General features: G+C 51.4%; 1 protein-coding gene across 3 annotated transcripts; it reads left to right on the top strand.

Annotated features, from left to right (window-relative positions):
• Positions 1–540: 540 nt before the first annotated feature.
• Positions 541–21129, top strand: UPK3BL1 (uroplakin 3B like 1). Of its 3 annotated transcripts, XM_019030756.4 has the most exons (8): positions 547–872; positions 1425–1495; positions 2480–2657; positions 4508–4669; positions 4867–5077; positions 6075–6151; positions 6398–6518; positions 7597–21129. In XM_019030756.4, exons 2-8 carry the CDS (start codon positions 1457–1459, stop codon positions 7781–7783), a joined length of 975 nt encoding a protein of 324 aa, XP_018886301.3. In that variant the 5' UTR covers positions 547–872; positions 1425–1456; the 3' UTR covers positions 7784–21129. The 3 variants fall into 3 exon arrangements, with proteins under 3 accessions (XP_063564587.1, XP_018886301.3, XP_030862936.2); XM_063708517.1 differs by lacking the exon at positions 1425–1495 and having other exon boundaries at positions 541–872; positions 2352–2657; XM_031007076.3 differs by lacking the exon at positions 1425–1495.
• Positions 21130–22517: the final 1388 nt, after the last annotated feature.

Below are 22517 nucleotides of genomic sequence, written 5' to 3'. Positions count from 1 at the left end.
ATGAGGTCAGGGGTTCAAGACCAGCCTGGCCAACATGGCGAACCCCGTCTCTACCAAAAATACAAAAATTAACCAGGAGTGGTTGTGCATGCCAGTAATCCCAGCTACGCAGCAGGCTGAGGCAGGAGAATCACTTGAACCCAGGAGGTGGAGGTTGCAGTGAGCCGAGATCATGCCATTGCACTCCAGCCTGAACAACAGAGTGAGACTCTGTCTCAAAACAAACAAACAAACAAAAAATTAGCTGGGCATGGTGCCTTATACCTGCAGTCTCAGCTACTAGGGAGGCTGAAGTGGGAGGATCACTTGATCCTGGGAGGTCAAGGCTGCAGTGAGCTATGATCACACCACTGCACTCCAGCCTGGGCAACAGAGTGAGACCTTTCTCAAAAAATAATAATAATATAATAAATAAAAGAGACCCCAGAGAGCTTCCTTGACCCTTCCACCATATGAGGACACAGCTAGAAGGCACTCTCTACGAACCAAAAACAGACACCAACTCTTCCTAGTTTTTGTTTTTGTTCTTTTTTTTTTAAGGTGGAGTCTCACTTTGTCACCCAGGCTGGAGTGCAGTGGTGTGATCTCGGCTCACTACGGCCTCCCCATCCTGGGTCCGAGCGATTCTTGTGCCTCAACCTCCCGAGTAGCTGGAATTACAGGCGCGTGCCACCATGACTGGCTAATTTTGTATCTTCAGTAGAGACGGGGTTTTTCCACATTGGTCAGGCTGGTCTCAAACTTCTGACCTCAGATGATCCGCCCACCTTGGCCACCCAAAGTGCTGGGATTACAGGTGTGAACCACTGCGCCCGGCCAGAAGTTTTTCTTGTGAGTTGAGGTGAACATCTGAATCCCCTCGGGGAACTGAGGTATGTCCCCTTCAGGGAATGGCCCCTCTTCATCCAAAAATGGGGCCCACAGGTGATAATCTGTTGGGTTTCCCGGAATGAAGACATCTGGCATAATTAGAGCGTGAAGGTCAGGCTGACGGGGGCTAGTACCCCGATCCAGGGGAGAGGTGGTCACAGGTCTCGCTTCACCTCCCCTGAGCCCCATCTCATCTTTTTTTTTTTTTTTTTTTTTTTTGAGGGGGAGTTTCACTCTTGTTGCCCAGGCTGGAATGCAGTGGTGCGATCTCGGCTCATTGCAACCTCTGCCTCCTGGGTTCAAGTGGTTCTTCTGCCTCCTGGGTTCAAGTGGTTCTCCTGCCTCAGCCTCCTGCGTAGCTGGAGTTACAAGAACAAGCCACCACATCCAGCTAATTTTGTATTTTTAGTAGAGATGGGGTTTCGCCGTGTTGGCCAGGCTGGTCTCGAACTCCTGACTTCAGGTGATCCACCCACCTCGGCCTCTCAAAATGCTGGGATTACAGGCGTGAGCCACCATGCCTGGACTTCCATCTGGTAATTTTCTGTCTCGAGGAGGAACTACCCTGCCCTGGCAGAGGCTGGGGATGAAGGAGGAAGAGAGAGCTGGTCCCCTGGATAAAGAGGTGAGGGGGTGTGAAGTCTGGGAGCCCCCCTCCCAGGGCCAGGCTACAGGGGGACAGCAGGGCTATACCAGGAGTGCCACAGAGCTTGCATTTGGGTGTGATCTAATCCCCAGTCCTGCCCTGACCTCCTGGGTGCTCTTAGCCAAGCCCTCTTCCCTGTGTGTGCTAGAAAGTGAGGGTCACTCCCTTCCACACAAGGGAGTGAATTGAGGGTGGGGATCTGAGCTCTCTGAGCAGCAAAGCTGGACACAGGCCAAATTGCCAATCCTGAGTCCCTCTGTCATGTGGACCTGGGAAGCTTGTCCTCATCCTCCATCCTTCCCCAGGGTGGGGCCTGAGAATCTGAGAACCTTGAGCCTGGGAGGTCAAGGCCGCAGTGAGCTATGATCGTACCACTGCACTCCAGCCTGGGCAACAGAGTGAGACCCTGCCTCAAAAAAAAAAAAAAATAATAATAATAATAAATAAAAGAGACTCCAGGGAGTTTGCTTGACCGGCACTCCCTACGAACCAAAAACAGACACCAACTCCTCCTAGGTTGGTTTTTTTTTTTCCTTTTGAGTCAGGGTCCCACTCTGTCATCCAGGCTGGAGTGCAGTGGTGCCATCTTGGCTCACTGCAGCCTCAACCTCCCAGGCTTGAGTGATCCTCCCACCTCAGGTCCTAAAGGAAGAGTCGCTACATTGGGGACTGTTTGGACAAAGAGATCCACGGGGTAGACTTGGCAGGATTGTCCCTGGGGCAGCCTGGATCCTGAGGCTGCCCCGCCTCCTTCCTCAGCCCCTCCCTGGTCAGGCGCTCCTGGTGGGTGGGCGGGGTAGTCCAGGCTTGTCTTGTAACTGTATGTTCTCTTCAGACCCCTCCCTGGCGATGCCAGATTCACTGGGCTGGCAGATTCTGCCCCCAAACCTGTCCAACCAGTTGTTTGAGAGGAGGGGGTACCTGGGAGGGGCAGCAGGAGGTGCCAGGAACAGCTTCCCCTAGCCCAGCACAGACTACAGACGGGGGAGCCTCTGGGGCTGCAAACACTGCAGACGGACGGACAGACAGATGGACAACAGCTGGAGGCTTGGCCCGGCCATAGGGCTCTCTGCGGGACAGTCCCAGCTGCTAGTGTCACTGTTGCTGCTACTGACCTGTGTCCAGCCTGGGACAGATGTGGGTGAGTAAGGGTGGGGATTGGCACAGGGGTACCCGCTGCATCTCAGGCTGCAGGACAGACCCAAGACCTCACTTTATTTCCAAATTCTCACACGTGGCTCCTGCCTCCTTCCTTTCCCTGAGGAGAGGTTTCCAGATGTCCAGGACAATGCATGTCCCCAGGAAGCTCTGGCAAGCCCAGCCTGGGCAACATAACAAGACCCCTTTTTTTAAAAAGATTTTTTTTTTTTTTAAAGATTTTTGTTTTTAATTAGCTGGGTGTGGTGGAGTGCACCTGTAATCCCAGCTACTTGGGAGACTGAGGCGGGAGGATGGCTTGAGCCCATGCAGTGAACGATGAATGCGCCACTGCACTCCAGCCTGGGCCAAACAGCAAGACCCTGTCTCAAAAAAGAAAAGAAAAACTGGACAGGCTGAGAGATACAGTCCTATAATCTCTGCCCCCAACCCCAATCTCTGACTGCTCCGCTTCTCTTTCTTTTTCTTTTTTTTCTTTCTTTCTTTTTTTTTTTTTTCGAGACAGAGTCTCCCACTGTTGCCCAGGCTGGAGTACAGTGGCGTGATCTTGGCTCACCACAACCTCCGCCTCTCGGGTTCAAGCAATTCTCCTGCCTCAGCCTCCTGAGTAGCTGAGATTACAGCCGTGCGCCACTATGTCTGGCTAATTTTTGTATTTTTAGTAGAAACAGAGTTTCACCATATTGGCCAGTCTGGTCTCGAACTCCTGACCTCGTGATATGCCTGCCTTAGTCTCCCAAAGTGCTGGGATTACAGACGTGAGCCACCGCACCCAGCCTCCACTTCTCTTTCTAAACATTAAGTGCCTCCTGCATGCAGAGTGCCCTGGGCTTCAGAGATAGGACTGAGAGCTCTAAGAAAGGAATCGTGACAATCCTTCCCCAAGGAAGACTCTAGCCTGAACCTTTGGAGTTGAGTTGAATTCAATGTAAATGAATCAAGTTGAACTGAACTGAACTGAACAGGGGCAGCTGCTGGAGACTCGCATAGAAACCCACTCCATCGTTCTGCTTCTCCTGGACCAGTATTTGGGGTTGGGGAGGTCTGAGCTCTCCAACCAGCAAGGCTGGACACAGGCCAAGTTGCAAATCCTGAGTCCCCTTTGGGGTACAGACCTGGGAAGCTTGTCCTTGTCCCCCACCCTTCCCCAGAGAGATGAGGTGGGAGTCTGAGAGGGGGACCTGGTCCTGAAGGCGAAGATGCCTTGGGGCCATGTTGGGAGGGGGCAGAGAACCAGGCAGGTTGAAGAGGACATTCTAGACTCACTCGGAACCAAGCTCTGGCTTCAGAGCCCCCGGACCCTCTGGGCAGTCTGTGTCCCAGCCTGGGGTCTCAGCCAAGGGGACCTTCCTGTGCCATCCCCCCGACCCCTGCCAAGCCACGCATCCTCTCATCAAGCAAAACAACCTAGACCATGTGGGTGGAGCTGGAGGGACTTAAGTTGGAGGTCACTGGGCATGTCAGGAGCAGAGTTCAGCCTAGGGTCAGGCTGCTCCCAAATTCCAGTTCCATCCCAACATGGCCCGGCCCGGGAGAACTGTGCCTACCGCCAGGGTGGGACCTCCCATGCCACCATTGTCCTAGACCTCCCACAGTGCCCACCCCCAGTAGGCTCCTAAGAGAGGGGCCAGGGGCTGGACTCAGGCCTCCCACCCATGCCCATGGGGCACAGAGTTGCCGGGAAAGCTTCCTGGTTCATACCGGACCTGACCTCCCAGGAAGTGCCCATAACTTGGGGCTCCCATGTTAAGTCTGGATCTGGGCGGGGGGAGACCAGAGCTGTTGGGGCTTTGTTGCCCCATTTGGCCTCTCCTCTCTGCCCTCCCCTTCCAGCTGCCCCAGAGCACATCAGCTATGTGCCCCAGCTCTCAAACGACACCCTGGCGGGGAGGCTCACCCTGTCCACCTTCACGCTGGAGCAGCCTCTAGGCCAGTTCAGCAGCCACAACATCTCTGACTTGGATACCATCTGGCTGGTGGTGGCCCTCAGCAACGGTGGGTGCTGCTGGGGCCAGGCCTCGGTTTTCCCTATGTGAAATGGGCCTGCGGGCCTAAGGGCAGTAGCGGGTGTGTTGCAGGGAGTTGCAGGGAGCAGGTGCTGCAGGGGATGGGGCCAGGGAAGGCTGTCAGGCTTGGTAAGGTGAGGGTGGGATCCTGCTGTGTGACCTGTCTGACCATGGTGCCACCCTTAGCCACCCACAGCTTCACAGCCCCACGGACAAACCAGGACATCCCTGCTCCTGCCAACTTCTCCCAGAGGGGCTACTATCTCACACTGAGGGCCAACCGGGTGCTGTACCAGGCCAGAGGCCAGCTCCATGTCCTCCGCGTCGGCAATGATACCCACTGCCAACCAACAAAAATTGGCTGCAACCATCCCCTACCAGGACCCGGCCCCTACAGGTGAGCGGCTCTGCCAGGCCCTGGCTCCTGCCCTCATGCACCCAAGCCAGAGCCTGAGGCAGCTCCTATGAGGCTCACCAGGGCCCCAGCAGGATGCCTGGGTCCCCTGCTCCTGCTTGGCCAAAGGGAAGAGGAAGCAGCAGGCAGGGGCTGGGGAGGCCTTCATGAATTACATGAATTATCCTTCTTTTCTTTCTTTCTTTTTTTTTTTTTTTTCCTTTTCTTCTTCTTCTTCTTTTTTTTTTTTTTTGAGATGGAGTCTTGCTCTGTGACCCAGGCTGGAGTACAGTGGTGTGATCTCGGCTCACTGCAACCTGTGCCTCCCAGGTTCAAGTGATTCTCCAGCCTCAGCCTAACGAGTAGCTGGAATTACAGGCATCTGACACCACACCCGACTAATTTTTGTATTTTTAGTAGAGACAGGGTTTCGCCATGTTGGCCAGGTACCTGCCACCATGCCTGGCTAATTTTTGTAATTTTAGTAGAGATGAGGTTTCACCATGTTGGCCAGGCGGGTCTCAACTCCTGGCTTCAAGTGATCTGCCCACCTTGGCCTCCCAAAGTGCTGGGATTACAGACGTGAGCCACCATGCCTGGCCTATCCTGCTTTTCTTGAGCAGAAGGTTCCCCACCTCAAGCCCCAGTCCCCACAGGCCGTGTGGACCACTCAGGTGGCGTCTCTCCATCCAGACAGGGTCTCCCCTCACTAAATGCTTGATTCACGCATGTTCAGTTCTGAGAGATCTAATACTCGCCCCCTACCTTTCCCAAATGAGGACACAGAAGCCCAGAGAGGGGGAGGGATGTCACACCACTGGAAATGTCACACCTAGATTTGAACCCATTCTGTTGGGCTCTTTCGCCCCAGCCTCCGGCCCCCTCCCTGGGCTGCTCTCGCCAGGGCCTGGGACTCCCGGGGACAGACTTGCAGGCACCAAGTCTGATGGTTTCAGGACTCCGGGGGACCCCCATGGCCAATGCTGGGTCTCCCATTCAGGGTGAAGTTCCTGGTGATGAATGACGAAGGACCTGTGGCTGAAACAAAGTGGTCCAGCGACACTCGCCTGCAGCAAGGTAGGGGCCAGAGGCTCCGGTCAAACAGTAGGGGCAGGGGGCTGGGGCCTGGGGGTCCTGAGGACTGAGGATGGGCTGGGGGAACAGGTCAGCTCACCACTCAGTCAGAGGCAGCCAACCATCTTGCAATCTGCAGGTGCCCTTCCCCCAGGCCTGGGTGCTGGTAGGGGAGGCAGGGCAGTGATTGGTCTGGATTCTGCCCAAGGGCCCCTTCCAGTCAGATAAAATTTCTTTTCCTGCCCTCAGCCCAGGCACTTCGGGCTGTCCCCGGCCCCCAGAGCCCAGGCACCGTGGTCATCATCGTCATCCTGTCTGTCCTCCTGGCCGTCCTCCTCACAGTCCTCCTGGCTGTGCTCATATACACCTGGTGAGTGTACCAGGCTGAGACCGCCCATGCCTCTTGGGAGGGGCGGGGCCTTTGGATATTAACCCCTCCCTCTCTAGTTCCTCCCCGCCCGCCCCTGCCCACCTTCCAAGCGGGCACTGTGCACCCCCTGGTGGCAGCATCTGGGATTGCAAGTGGGTGCCGCCTGCGGACACCCCAGTCGGGGAGGCGCCCAAGGAGGAGGTGAATTGCTTTCACACCAAGCTCTGAGCATTGCCTCAAGACGCCATACAGGCCGGGTGCGGTGGCTCATGCCTGTAATCCCAGCACTTTGGGAGGCTGAGGCCCGCAGATCACCTGAGGTCAGGAGTTCAAGACCGGCCTGGCTAACATAGTGAAACCCCAGCTCTACTAAAAATACAAAAAATTAGCCAGGTGTGGTGGCACGTGCTTGTAATCCCAGCTACTCAGGAGGCTGAGGAAGGAGAATGGCTTGAACCTGGGAGGTGGAGGTTGCAGTGAGCTGAGATTGCATCACTGCACTCCAACCGGGGTGACAGAGTGAGACTCCATTTAAAAAAAAAAGGGGAGGTGTCAGGGTTTCATACAGAGCTCAGGTGCCTGAGCCTGGGGCACAGAGATTGTCCACAAGGCTTCCTAGAGAAAAGGGGAGACCTAGCCCTGGTGGGATTTGGGGAGGAGGGGGAGAGGGAGTGACTAAAAAGGGGGTGGGGAGGTGTGGGGGCAGGAGGGGCAGGAGGGGTGCATGCAGCCAGGCCAGGCCAGGGGCCCCAGGTGCCTAGCTGAGGAACTGGGCTGTATCCTGCAGCCTATGGGAGCTGGGAGTGGGTTTTGATCAGGGGAGACAGGCAGATAATGTTTGAGCGGGGTCCTGAGGTGTGGAGGGTGGAGGGGGAGAGTGATGGGGAGCAGGAGCAATGAGCTAGATTTGTGAGGTTTGAAGGAATCACCTCAGTCCCTTTGGTTAATTCTGCCCGGCCAGTGGAGTCTCAGTTTCCCCTATGCGATGGGTCAGAGCATGCTAGCCAATGGCTGTGGGATCTCGGCCAGAGCCTTTCTTCAGCATCCATCATCTCTCCCTCTCTCCTCCCCTCCCAAGCTTCAACAGCTGCAGGAGCACTTCCCTATCAGGCCCAGAGGAGGCAGGGAGTGTGAGAAGATACACCACGCACCTCGCGTTCAGCACTCCCGCCGAGGGGCTTCCTGAGGGGTTCCAGAGGGGCCCACGTGTCCCTCCACCTCCTCCCTGGCCCAGGCTGCAGAGCCTGGGCTGGGACACGCCCTGAAGCTTCTGGACCCTGAGAGAGATTGTTTCTTTTCTTTACTTTTTTTTTTTTTTTTTGAGACGGAGTCTCACTCTGTCACCAGGCTGGCGCGATCTTGGCTCACTGCAACCTCTGCCTTGCGGGTTCAAGCGATTTTCCTGCTTCAGCCTCCTGAGTAGCTGGGACTACAGGCACATGCCACCATGCCCAGCTCATTTTTGTATTTTTAGTAGAGATGGGGTTTCACCATGTTGGCCAGGATGGCCTCCATCTCTTGACCTTGTGATCCGCCCGACTCGGCCTCCCAAAGTGCTGGGATTACAGGCGTGAGCCATCAAGTCTGGTGAGAGAGATTGTTTCTAGATGAGGGTGGTGGCGGGTGTCCTTAGCCCAAAGCTTGTGCCAGTCTCTATCAGAAATAAATGCCCCCAACACCTCCCTGCCTGCCCGTGACATCATACACCTGGGTAGTCTTTCTGCACCACTGCCCCTGGCTCCTCCTCCTGAGGAGGTCCCCAAGGGCGTGTAGGACCAGGGCAAGGCTCAGGATCCTAGAGAAATTGTCACCTGGGGCAGGACAGGCCTCTCTGCCAGCCTTACTGTCCCTATCTGTAAAATGAGGATGGTAACCCTGAACCCACAAGGCCACAGTAAGGCTAAACCAAGGTGAACATGCCTTGGGAACTGTGAAGACTGTGGACCCAAAGCCGGTTGCGGTGGCTCAGGCCTGTAATCCCAGCACTTTGGGAGGCTGAGGCAGGAGGATCACTTGAGCCCAGGAGTTCGAGACCAGCCTGGGCAACATGGTGAAACCCTATCTCTACAAAAATGACAAAAAATTAGCTGGGCTTGTTGGCGGACTGTGGACCTGAGATAGGTGCTCCTCTTGTCCTGCCCAGACAGCCTCCTGGTAACCAAAGGCCATGGGGCAGCATGGCTGGCACTTGCTATCTTTCCACCCAAGCATCCTCCCTGTGGCTCCTCTCCCCAGCCTGCCCCCTGTTGGCTGGAGGACTTCAAGCCCTCTGCCTCCACTTCCTCCAATCCTTTCCTAGAGTACACAAAAGGCAAAAGGCGCAGTTTCTTTTTTTTTTTTTTTTTTGAAATGGAGTTTCACCTTATAGCCCAGGCTGGAGTGCAGTGGCACCACCATAGCTCACTGCAGTCTCTAATTCCTAGGCTCCAGTGTTTCTCCCACCTCAGCCTCCTGAGAGTAGCTGGGACTACAGGCACATGACACCACATCCAGCTAATTTTTAATTTTTTTGTAGACATGGAATCTCACTCTGTTGCCCAGGCTGGAAAGAACAGTGGTGTGATCATAGCTCATTGCAGCCTCAAACTCCTGGGTGCAAGCGATCCTCCCGCCTCAGCCTCCTGAGTAGCTTGGACTATAGGTACATGGCACCATGTCTGGCTAATTTTTTAAATTTCTTTAGAGACGGGGTCTCACTATGTTGCCCAAGCTGGTCTCGAACTCCTGGTCTCAAGTGATCCTCCTGCTGGGATTACAGGCGTGAGCCACTGTGCCCAGCTCATGCAACACTTATCATCAGGATTCCCACTCAGTGCTCGGACCCCAGGGGCCAGAGATGCCTGCGGCAAGGTTCTGCCCTCAAGGTGCCCACTGCTTTAGGGGGAGGACAGTGATACTACCACATTCGAGAGAAGGAGAGGACACAACTGTCAGGGAGATGGACTGTTTGAGCTTCAGAGGCAGCATCTTGGGGAGGGGTGGCTTTGAAGAAGGAGCAGGACACTTGGGCCAGGTGGACCTTGGAAGGGTGCCAGGCAGGAGGAGCAATGTGTTGCTGATGGGCAGGTAGGGGAGGGTGAGGGATGGAGAGGAGACCGGAAGACACCCTGTGCCATGTGGAGGGGCCCCACCCTCTGGGGCAAGAGGTCAGGGAGGAGGGCGCTGGCTGGGTTCCCAGGCGCCTGCCCCTGAGAGGTGCAAATGGCCCTAATGGGGTTATTAGGTGGAGCAGATGCATCCGGCTCCTGCTGTGGAGGAAATGCTCAAATGATCTTGAAGCTACCAGGCTGGGAGAGGCAGGCAGGGGATGGGGCAGACAGGCTGCCAACCTCTGTGAGATAAGCCCTGGCCTCTCCAGAACCTTTTCAGAACAGCTGAGCCCCAACCCTGGGGCTGAGTGACCCAAGACAGATCACTCACACTCCCTGGGCCTCAGTTTCCCCTTACATAAAAAGCAATGGTTAGGCCAGGTGCAGATGGCTCACACCTCTAATCCTAGTGCTTTGGGAGGCCGAGGTGGGAGGATTGCTTGAGACCAAGAGTTCAAGTCCAGCCTGGGCAACATAGCAACACCCCATCTCTACAAAATATAAATACAAAAATTAAGGCCGGGCATGGTGGTTAAGGCCAGGCGTGGTGGCTCACACTTGGAATCCCAGCATTTTGGGAGGCAGAAGCAGGAGGATCACCTGAGGTCAGGAGTTTGAGACCAACCTGGCCAACATGGTGAAACCCCGTCTCTACACAAAATACAAAAATTAGCCAGCCATGGTGGTGCATGCCTGTAATCCCTGCTACTGTGGAGGCTGAGGCAGGAGAATCACTTGAACCCAGGTGAAGGAGGTTTCAGTGAGCCCAGATCATGCCACTGCACTCCAGCCTGGGTGACAGAGAACAAGACTGTCTCAAAACAAAACAAAAGAAAAATTAGCCAGACATGGTAGTGTGAACCTGCGGTCCCAGCTACTATGGAGGCTGAGGTGGGAGGATTGCTTGAGCCCAGGAGTTGGAGGCTGCAGTGAGCTATGATGGCACCCCTGGACGCTAGCCTCTGTGACAGAGCAAGACCCTGTCTCTAAAATGAAACATTTTTAAAAGGGAAGGTGAACTGGGTGAACTCTAAGACCCTGCATTTCACAAACCCTTGCCCACACCCTGTATGCGTCGGGCCCTGGCAGGAAACAGATGGTACGCTGTCTCACAGGGCAATTGAGAGTGTTTACAAAGGTGTGGGCGCATTGGGGGAATAGACCAGAGAGGGTGACCTGGGACTTGGCTGTAATGGGGCCCTAAGCACTCCTGGATCTGATTGCTGATGGGAGGGAGGGAGTGATGTTTCCGGATCAGCAGGCAGTAGCCATGGGTGAGGGGCCCCGCAGGAGCAGGGGTTATAGGTGAAAGGATGAAGCCACCAGAGGGAACTGGGCTCTGTCTTCCCGCCCCCTGGTCTCATGCCAGTGCCTCCACTGGCCACACCTCACGAGAAGCAAGAGAGTGTGGGGTCTCAGTGGTGCAGTACCTGGAGGCCAATCTGCTGGGTCAGAGCAGGACAGAGAAAGCGAAATGGACATACAGAGGCACACGCCGCTTTCATGCTGATCCAGTGGAATTAGATCCTTCCTGTTCTTTCTTTTCTTTCTTTTTTTTTTTTCCTTTTTTAGAGATGGGGTCTCTGTTGCCCAGGCTGGGGTATGGTGGCATCTTCATAGCTCACTGTAGCACTGAACTCCTGGGCTCAGGCGATCCTCCCACCTTGGCCTCCCAAGGTGCTGGGATTACAGGCACTACAGGCATCTAGCTAACTTTCTTTCTTTCTTTCTTTCTTTTTTTTTTGTAGAGGCAGGGTCTCTGTCACCCAGGCTTGAGTGCAGTGGCACGATCATAGCTCACTGCAGCCTTGAACCCCTGGGTTCAAGCAATCCTCCCACCTCAGCCTCCCAAGTAGCTGGGATTGTAGGTATGTGCCACCACCCAGCTAATTTTTTTATTTTTTGTAGAGATGGGGTCTCGCCATGTTGCCCAGGCTAGTTTGGAACTCCTGAGCTCAAGAGATGCTCCCACCTTGGCCTCCCAAAGTGCTGAAATTATAAGCATAAGCCACCATGCCTGGCCTCCCTTCCTGGCCTTCTGGTCTCCAGACTGGAGAGAGGGCCACAAAGTCCTGCCCAGACAGAGGGCTGCTAAGGCTGGGGTGGGGCTGGGGGTGTGCAGAAGGGACTCTGCAGGGGCTGACCTCTGAGTCTCAGGGGACAGGGCAAATTTTTTTTTTTTTTTTTTTTTTTTTTTGAGATGGAGTCTTGCTCTGTCGCCCAGGCTGGAGTACAATGGCACAATCTCAGCTCACTGCAATCTCCGCCTCCTAGGTTCAAGTGATTCTCATCTCTCAGCCTCCCGAGTAGCTGGGATTACAGGAGTGCACCACCATGCCCAGCTAATTTTTGTATTTTTAGTAGAGATTGGGCGGGGTGGGGGGTGGGGTGCGGGTTTCACCGTGTGGCCCAAGCTGGTCTGAAACTCCTGACCTCAAGTGATCCTCCCGCTTCAGCCTCCCCAGGTGCTGGGATTACAGGCATGAGCCACCGCACCCAGCGGGGACAGGACAATTTTGCCAGCTGGAGAAGGGGTGGCCCCCAAATGTCCCCTTCACCACCCTCCTGCTTCTTCCTTCAGAACACTTTTTCCCTGAAGCCCTCCTGGGTAGCTCCCTACCCACATGCATCAGCATTGGGATGTGGGGAGTGTGGGGGTCCCCCTTGCTCCTCAGCCCCATTTGGAGTAATGTCCTGTGCAGCTGAGCTCACAACTCCTCCTCCACCTGTCCCTCCACCTGGTGTCACTGGCAATTGCTCACTTCCTGGGCCTGCACCCACTCAGGTCCCCTATCCCTGGGCACCAGCCTCAGCCAGCTCCCATGTGGACTAATGACCCTTGTCCCTCCCCTCAGCTGCCTCTCTTTTTTCTTTTTTTTTGTTTTTGAGACAGAGTCTGGCTCTGTCACCCAGGCGGGAGTGCAGTGGCACGATCTTGACTCATTGCAACCTCCACCTCCTGGGTTCAAGCGATTCTCATGCCTCACCCTCCTGAATAGCTGGGATTACAGGCACCCGCCACCATGCCTGGCTGATTTTTGTATTTTGGTAGAGACAGGGTTTCACCATGTTGGCCAGGCTGGTCTCGAACTCCCGACCTCAGGTGATCCGCCCGCCTCAGCCTCCCAAAGTGCTGGGATTGCAGGCGTGAGGCAGCTCGCCCGGCAACCCTCAGCTGCCTCTCATATGTCCTTGGCCCCCTGGCCATCTCTGACCAGACATCCAGGAGGCCCCTCCTGCCAATATGCTTCCCCGACAGCCGAGCCCAAAGCTGCTTCCAGCCCTGCACCTTGTCTTGGTTCCCTGGGTGCTCCCTTTCCCAGGCTGAAGCCTGGACAGCCCCAGGCAACCTCTCTCCCTGACCACAGTACCACCCGGCCACATGCCACACTGCTTTCTACAGCAGACACCGCCTGGCCACAAAGACTTAAGCCACTTCCTTGGGTCCTGCTCAGTGCTGAGCCCAGAGCCCAATCTCAGGGACTGGGAGAGAGCCCAGTACATGGCCAGTGGGATTCTCCCGATGAAAATCCCAGCCATGCGAGGCTGGCTTCTCCAGGTTCTCTGGGGCCTGTGAGTCCAGGGCTGGCTGGAGGGAAAGCCCCTGGCCCCTTAAAGCCACAGATCATGTTCCCAGAGAGGGATCCTGAGAATCCCCTGGGAGAGAAAATGTCGGAGCCCCAGTCCTGGCACCCCCCTGACCGGCTTGGGCCTCAGCCTCCTCATCCGTGAAAAGAATGGACAAGAGGGGTCTGGGTGCAGTGGCTCACGCCTGTAATCCCAGCACTTTGGGAGGCCGAGGCAGGTGGATCACGAGGTCAGGAGTTCAAGACCAGCCTGGTCAACATGGCAAAACCCTGTCTCTACTAAAAATACAAAAATTAGCCGGGTGTGGTTGTGCACGCCTGTAGTTCCAGCTATTTAGGAGGCTGAGGCAGGAGGATCACTGGAACCCGAGAGGCAGAAGTTGCAGTGAGCTGAGATTGTGCCACGGCACTCCAGCCTGGGCAGTAGAGCCAGACTCCATCTTAAAAAAAAAAAAAAAAGGAGGGACAAGAGGCACCAGAAGCTCCTGTCCAGGTCTGGGCCTCCCTCGGGTCACTCAGTTCTCCCCCATTCATTCATTCATTCATTCACTCACTCACTCACTCATTCCCACACTCTGCAGCCACTGACTTCAGCTAGCCATGCTGGATGCTAAGACATAGAGTCCCGGCCATCAAGGCCAGTCCATCTCAGTGGCATCTAGACATGCACAGAGATGACCAGGGAGCCCTTGAGGGACAGAGAGGCACACCCTGCCTCCTGATCCCATCTGGGGGCTGCATGAAGGAGGGGCACAGGTGTGGCCTTGAAGTCTGGGTAAGGGGCTGGGAGGGCTTTAGGGGCATTCCAGGGGGCAGGCACAGAGCTGGAGGCTCTGCCGGGCACACCCACAGGAGAGCAATGGCTGGAGGGTGACATGGACTGCAGGGTGTGGCCGCGGCAGCCCAGCTCTTAAGGGGACAGCCTGGGAAAACAGACTTAGGGACAATGATCTTGAGCCATGAAATGATGTCCAATGCCCCTCGTGCCACCTGACAGCCTGATTAATGAACAAACAGAAGAGGAAGCAGGGGACCTGTGTGTCCCTCTCTCTGCTTTTCTGTCTTTCTCCGTGCCCCCTCTCTTATGTCTCTCACGCTGTCTCTTGTCCTTGTTTTTAACTCTGACATGCCGTGGGAACTCAGCTCACTTCCTAGGGGGAAGCTGTCTGGACTGGCCCAGAGATGGGCACCACCATTTCCCAATAAACACAAGATAAAATCAGAGAGCTGGCGTCAGTTCCACGGCTGGACTCAGTGGGGAAAAGGGCAAAAAGCAGCAGAAATAAGAGCAGGGAAAGAACAGGGGCTGGGTGCGATGGGTCCCATCTGTAATCCCAGCGCTTTGGGAGGCCTAGGTGGGAGGATCGCTTGAGCCCAGAAGTTCAAGACCAGCCTGGGCAACATACGGAGACCCCCATCTCTAAAAAAGTTTTAAAAATTAGCTGGGCATGGTAGTGTGCATCTGTGGTACCAGCTACTCAGGAGGCCGAGGTGTGAGGATCGCTTGAGCCCAGGAGGTCAAGGCTGCAGTGAGCTATGATTGCATCACTGCACTCCAGCCCGGGCACAGAGCAAGACCCTGAGACCTTGTCAGAAAGAAATAAAGAGAGAAAGAGAGAGGAGAGAGAGAGTGAGAAAGAAAGGGAGAGAGAGAGAGAGAGAAAGATGAAAGAAAGAGAAAGAAAAGAAAGGAAAGGAAGGAAGGAAGGAGAGGGGAAGGAAGGAAGGAGAGGGGAAGGAAGGAAGGAGAGGGGAAGGAAGGAGAGGGGAAGGAAGGAAGGAGAGAGAGAGGAAGGAAGGAGAGAGAGAGGAAGGAAGGAGAGAGAGAGGAAGGAAGGAGGGAAGGAAAGGGGAGGGGAGGGGAGGAGAGGGAGAAAAGAAAGGAAAAAGAACAAGTGGATATCAGGGGACAGAAACCATTCGCAGCCCATCCCTCGGCAGATGCAGAGGGAGTCAGCCTGGAACCCTCACCCCTGCTGGCTGTGCCCCACCGCTGTCTCCACACCCCAGCCCTTCCTCCAGACACCCAGCCGTCCACTGCAGCAGGAGCACAGGTGCCCCAAGGGGACCACTGTTGGAAACCAGGCAGCCCTCCACTCGCCCACACAGTGTGTCTCCGCACCCCCTCTTTGACATGGGAGCCGGGGCGCTCTTGGAAATAAGAGTTTACCTGAGGGGTCTGAAGACTTGGGCAGTGGGGGGCTGTGAAGCCTCGGGGAGGGAATCAGCTTGTCCAAGAGTCTGGGGCAGCGAGTGGGCGGGGGCTACCCAGTCTGACCCCATCAAAGTAACCTTCCTGGGGGATATTTCCATTGCAGGGTCACAAAAAGGCAAGGGCTATGGTTTGAGAGAGGGGTCTCTCTGGGGTCCCAGCCACCCTGCTGTGGGGGCCCTTCCCAAGCAGGACACTCCAGGCAAAGGGGATGGCTTCCCCTTGCTCCCAGGACCCATAGGTGAGGTCCTGGCTGAAATGCAGATTGTCCCCAGATGCCCCTGGGGACTTGTAGGGATTTGGGGGATTCAGTGTTACAGGAGCTGGAACCCCTGCTTGCTGGATGGGTTTGAGCAGTGCTGTCAGGCCCAAGGCTCCTGGGTCTCCAGGATGGTGCATGAGGGCTCACACCAGCTGCTCCCTGCCACCCTTCCCCCACCTCCCACCCCTTTTCCTGGAGCCCCAGTCCTCTGGTCCTCCAAGCTCAGCTTCAAATGCTTCCACCACTTCTGTCTCTTCTACCTTGAGTGGTTTGTCAACCTCCAAATCACACGGAGTTCAAGAATATCTCAAATATCGACCAGGTGCGGTGTCTCACACCTGTAATGCCAGCGCTTTGGGAGGCCGAGGCAGGTAAATCACCTGAGGTCAGGAGTTCGAGACCAGCCTGGCCAACTTGGTGAAACTCTGTCTCTACTAAAAATACAAAAATTAGCTGGGCGTGGTGGTGGGCGCCTGTAATCCCATGTACTTGGGAGGCTGAGGCAGGAGAATCTCTTGAACCAGAGAGGTGGAGATTGCAATGAGCCAAGATTGTGCCACTGCACTCCAGCCTGGGCAACAGAGTGAGACTCTGTCTCAACAACAACAACAACAACAACAACAACAACAAAAAGAATATCTCGAATACAAAAATTAGCTGGCCGTGGTAGTTTACACCTGTAATCCGAGCTACTCAGGAGGCTGAGGCAGTAGAATCTCTTGAACCTGGGAGGCAGAGGTTGCACTGAGCTGAGATAGCGCCACTGCACTCCAGCCTCGGTGACAGCAAGACGTCATCTCGAAAAAAAAAAAAAAAAGTATATCGAATACAGATGGGCTTCTGAAAAATGAGCCCATCTACAGATCTTCTGAAAAACCCCTTCTTTCTCCAACATTGTAATGTTTATCCAAGGCTACATTGGTTATCATCCTTGCAACTTGGGTTCAAAAAGTGGCAGAAACTCTTCAGATTCCAGGAACACCTATGTGAAATCCTTATTAAATTGTTTCTGACCATGTGAAAGGTGAAATCAGCCATTCTTGGCAATTCATGTGCGTATAGAAGTGTCTGATGTTCATATTATAACGGAATTATGTAGTTCTTTAAGCTCTCTTGATGCTCACGTTGTAACTGAATTATGTAGTTCTTTGAGATTTTCCCTTGTGGGGAAGATTGATTAAACATGAAAGATGCTAGAGGTGGATCAAGAATGACCTTGCAATAGTCCAAATTTGAAGAAATGAGGACCTGAGCTAGGCCAACAGCAGTGGAAAAGAGGAGGACAAGCAGATGGATCCTCAAAGTCAAAATGGTAAGATAAGTCATTGATGGGACCTAGAAGTGAAGAGAGGAGCCAGGCCTGAATGACTCAGGAATCAGGTAGGAGGGCTCTGGGGGAAAGAAATTGAGTCCGTTTTGAACAAGCTGAGTTTTAGGTGCTGCGCATCATTCTCGTGGAAATACACAACAGACCTTTGGGATTTGTCTGGAGGTTAGGCCCAAGTTGGAGCTAGAAGCACAGATTTTGGCATAGAATCATATGCATTAAAATCTCTTCTGGTGGAAAGATATTTTACTATATTACTCTTCCTCCAGCAATCAATCCGCTGCTTTGAGACTTACAGTCACTATTACATTTTGAAAGTCCATGTACTCAGCTAGCCACTTCTCCTTCTGTCTTCAAACCACCTCCCCTGCTCTTCACCCTGCACCCACCTGCCTGCAGAATCATTTCACCTCCCTTCCTCAAGCTCCAATCCTCCTAACTCAAATGTTAAGGGACAGGCACAAATTATTTGTTTTTCCTGTTTTGCATGACTCATTACTAAATGCCCTTTAGGTAAAATTCCACCCAGTTTTTGTGATCCTGCAGTAGAGCCAGACAGTCTACAAGCTCCGCTATTTTCCACGATGATTACTATCGTTCCCCTTTTTTCTTTAAAAAAAAATTTTAAAACACAAATCCAGGGCTGGTTTCTCCTCATCGTTTTCCCATCCTGCCTTGCCCTCCTATCACCAACACCAACTCCCCTGGTTTTCAGAGAGAACTGTTCGCTTGGGCCAGAGTGTGAGAGGATATTCCTTCTCAAAATGAAAGCCCTCGTCATTTTGAGGTAAAATGCCTTTCTAGACAGAGCTGTATGACTTTCTGAAAGAGGGCATTTATAGAACCTCAAATAGATGAATCGTTTTCTTTCAAGCAGGGAAATGTATTTTACTCTTCTTGCTTCAACTGGGATTGAGCCCATTCATTTCATTTTTTATGCTCTCCTGTTTTATTTAGAAATGATCTATTCATCCCAACCCAATTGAAGAAATATAGATAACTCAGGAAAAAAATTGCCATATTATTCACATGAGAAATATAGATGCTCCCACTGAATATTTTCATGGCTCCATTTCATTTGAGCTATATAAACCTGGCCTAAAAAATTCTCTTTTATTGTTATACTCTAAGAAGGCAGTGTCATCCCTGGAGTGAGTGAGACCCAGATTCTAATTGCAGCTGCTCCCAGGCCTCTTGGACAAGGCATTTAACCTCAGTTTTTTCACCTGAGAATGGGAATAATAGAATCTATTTTTCAATGTGTTGTGGGGTTAAGTGTGGTAATTTGTGTTGGGTATCTGGCACATACTATGTTACATGGTAAATATTATTACATGTATAAAAATCATCTTTTGCAGGAATCTTTTTGCATCTCTAATAATGTTGATGTAGGCCACTCTGCTAGCCTAGCAGAAGGATGCTCTGAAAACTCCTTATTTTCAGATTAGCACTGCTTCTGTTACAAATTACAGGAGGTTTTTAAACTGTAACAAAATAAGGACAACATCAGTGTGAGAATACTAGATTCTAGCAAAAAAAGTCACCTCATTATAAATTGAAATGTCTTTTACCTATTTTGTATTATTAGCACATATCCATTTCTATGATAAATATCTGTACAGAGGCAAAGTATGAAAAGCTGCCGAAGTGCTGCTCCTGCCTTTTGGCTCCTAGAAGTCTTCCCTTCTTGGTTCTCTTCACAGTGATATTTAGTAATGACTTCACTGAGACGAGCTTCCTGACAGATCCCCAAGTCCTGCTTCCTTGTGTCGTGTGCACCAGAAATTCTACTCATGCTTACCCACTAGTTTCTCCAGTGGGCCCAGGCAGAAGCACTGTGTGGCATTCAGGAGACAGGTGGACTCAAAGTCCTTAGATTATCTCATCCCCTAAAAAAGGAGAAAACTGTGGGGCAGCCCACAGCATGGAGTGACAGGAAAATTGTGATCAACCATCCAGCCTTCTCAGCCTTTTTTGTTTTTTGTTTTTGAGACAGAGTCTCACTCACTCTGTTGCCTACGCTGGAGTGCAGTGGTGCGATCTTAGCCCACTACAACCTCTGCCCCGCCCCAGGTTCCAGTGATTCTCCTGCCTCAGCCAGCTGAGTAGCTGGGATTACAGGTGTGAGCCATCATGCCCAGCTAATTTTTGTTTCTGTTTTTGTTTCTCGAGATGGAGTCTCACTCTGTTGCCCCAGCTGGAGCGCAGTAGCACGATCTTGGCTCACTGCAACCTCTGCCTCCCGGGTTCAAGCTATTCTTGTGCTTCAGCTTCTTGAGTAGCTGGGACTAGAGGCACGTGCCACCACACCCAGCTAATTTTTTGTATTTTTTTTTAGTAGAGATGGGGTTTCACCACATTGCCCAGGCTGGTGTCAAACTCCTGACCTCAAATGATCTGCCCACCTCAGCCTCCCAAAGTGCTAGGATTGCAGGCATGAGCCTCCATGCCCAGCTTCATTTCTTTCCATTTTAAAAAATTTCTTTTTCCTCCCCAGGCACAAGGCATTTCACCTTGGGTCACATTTCACCAACCCATCCAAAGCTACTTTCAAGAGAACCCCAATGAAGTCTTTTGCTATGAGTTGCAAAAGACTGATTTGTACGTATAGGTGTTTCTCAACCTAAGGATATTTGCATGATTGCAGAGGACAATGCCCATGTTCCAATTTAAGCAGAAAAATGACCTAATTATGAAATGGATTCCTATAATCAGTTGATTAGATTCCTGGTTTCCACTTACTGACCCAGTTTCTGTCTGTAGTAAAGTTATACAAGCTCTTCTGGAACCTATTTATATCTTTAACAAATCCCTTGAGCTAATAGCTATGTAATTTCATGACAAAGTGTAAGAAAAAACATTTTTTTCACCCACAACTAGGGTAACAACTCCCCTATTAGAAATTTCTCTGTCCAGCAACTTAGCTCTTTGTAGCAGTTGAGAATCAACACACAAGCAAATAATAATAATAATAATATAAAAATGGTTAAATCTTTGTCAAAATGTCATGTACATTATTTAAAGGAGAGAAATCACTTAAGTTCTGACCCAGATCCAACCAGATTAGTTATCTGGTTGCAAAAGCATGGAAGATTGTAATTAACAAGTAACAAGAGAAAAAGGTGCTTTTAGAAGCAGACCCAAGGACACCTGAGACCCTGCCTATCAGAATGGGAAGATACAGAACAGAAACATACAACAGAGAGACAGAACAGAGGTTCAGAGAGACAGAACCTCTAGGCCTGGGAGCTTGAAGCAAAGGGTGGAGGTCATCCAATAGAAAGAGAGCACCAGCACAGAGACTCAGACCTGGGCCAGCAGGATGGGGGAGGATCTAGAGGAAATGAGGCAGGCGAGTGGACCAGGGTGAGGCAGGCAACTGGAATAGACCCCACCCCAGCCACAGATCTCAGGGAAAAGAGACAGAGTGCTGGACCCAGGAATTCATGTGGTGGGCCCACTCGCCCTGGTATGCAGGATGAGGCAAGCCTTTAGGATAGAGCTGGCTGTCTTGGGAGGTCGGAAGATTAAAGGTCGGAGGAGGCTGTCAGACTGGAAGGAATTGTAGCTTGCAGGTTTTCAGGGAAAGAACTCAAGCAAGAGCAAATGTGATCATAACCCAGTTTGAAGAGGCTGGTTGCCACCTAGAGCCTTAGAATAGGGCACTAAGTCAGAAAAGCTCGAATGTACTGTTTATCTGACAGGGCAAAGCTCCTCAGGTGGAGATCCTCAAACACCCCAGAAACGGGACTGGGGGCAGACAGCCAGGCAGGTCACACTATGACTAATTGATCTTCATAATAATACCCTGGAGTCATCAAGAAAATGAGGAATTTCATTAAGTATAGGAAGGCACAAAAAATTATTGGTGTGGAAAGGTAATGAATAATATATCATGTAGTTTTTAAAAAGTGAATTTAAAAATTACCTTTCCCCAAAAAGTACTTATACTGTGCTCCTATTGTTATTAATATGTGCATTGCCAAGGAGAACTGCAAGAGGACAGGTACCAAAATATTAGCATTGTAATCTCTGGGATTGATGTGGTTTTAATTTAAGTTTTATTTGCTTGTCTTTACAATTTTCTACAACAAACTTGTACTTTGTGTGTAACAAACGTAATAAATGTTAAAAGAAGGAAATGTAGTTGGCAATGCATTTTGTAATATTTCCATGCACAAGATTAAAATTGTTTTTAAAGCCTCTCAGCCATTCAAAAATCCTGGTGATCTGATGTGATTCATGCCTCTAGGAACCCCAGACAACTATTTTTTTTGTCTATGACATAAGAACCTCAGTCTGAATCACCACTAACAGAAACTTTCTATGTTCCTATTTTCTGCAATATTTTAGTTTATTCTTATAAGGAAAATGTTAAATTTCCTTTATTTAGGAGATCTAAGACCCCCAATTAGATCAATCCAGTGGTGTAAACTCTTCAGCATGAAGAGCTACATCTTTGACCTCTTTCGTCTCCACCAACAGCGTATTAAAATCAGCACTGAGTTCATATCACTCAGAGATGCTTAACCATTGACCAAAACCCAAAAAGATTGCATGAAGGTGTCCACAATCACACAACAAACCAGTCATGTGATGCAGTGCTAGAGTGCTCGGGGTGTGCTTAGAGTGCTCGAACCAGACCTCTGAAGATGAATTACCATTTCTCTCTGTGAAAGCTACAGCCATTACCAAACCTACTGAGAAAGTACATCTTTTCCAAAGTCAGGAGTTTCTACACCTATAAGATCTGGGCAGCTTCTCTGAGCTTCTGTTTTTTCATCTCTCAATTGCCTATCTCTCAGCATTGCTGTTACATTAGATCTCATGGAAATGCTTCTTTAATTCTGCAAGGGCAGAATGATTTAACTGTATCATCTTCTCCCCAGAATGTTTAATTTGAATGTGATAAATGGCAACCCAGATAAGGGTCTCAAAATATGTGGTAAACAAATCATTGAAATGTAAGGAACTCAAAGATATTTGATCCTGAAGCTGATTCAGTAATCCAAAGCACTGCCCAGTTAGAGGTCAAGGAGGGGAGGATAAATCCAAAGCAGCCCCAGTGGTTCTCATTTGTTCCACTAAAGTCTGGAGAAAGGAATTTTACTGGTCGTGGCTCATAAAATAATAGATACTCTGTCCTGAGAAATACTTGCAATTGGTTTGGATCAAATGCTCCAGGGCATGGACCAGACAACATGGCTGGGCTGTTTCCTTTTTGTAATAGCGGTGACAGATGACCTGTTAAAAACTATATAAAGTTTTTAAAAGTTTTAACAAAATGCACCGCAACTCAAAGCACGCTCTTATCAATGATCATGTCTGAAGACTATAGAAATGTAGGGCAACAAATGAGTTAAGAACTAAAGAGTTAGTTGGAATCTGCAGTTGTTTTGTGTTTCTTTTTAACCAAAGTAAACAAATTTGCCACATGTATTGGCTATAAATTAAAATAATGAATACGCAAAAAATGACCAAAAAAAAGCCCTGCTTGTTTCTGCCTCAGGGCCTTTGCACTT

Source organism: Gorilla gorilla, chromosome 6 (assembly GCF_029281585.2).
Source record: "Gorilla gorilla gorilla isolate KB3781 chromosome 6, NHGRI_mGorGor1-v2.1_pri, whole genome shotgun sequence".
NCBI classification, from domain to species: Eukaryota; Metazoa; Chordata; class Mammalia; order Primates; family Hominidae; genus Gorilla; species Gorilla gorilla.
This window is presented reverse-complemented; position numbering and strand designations above follow the sequence as displayed.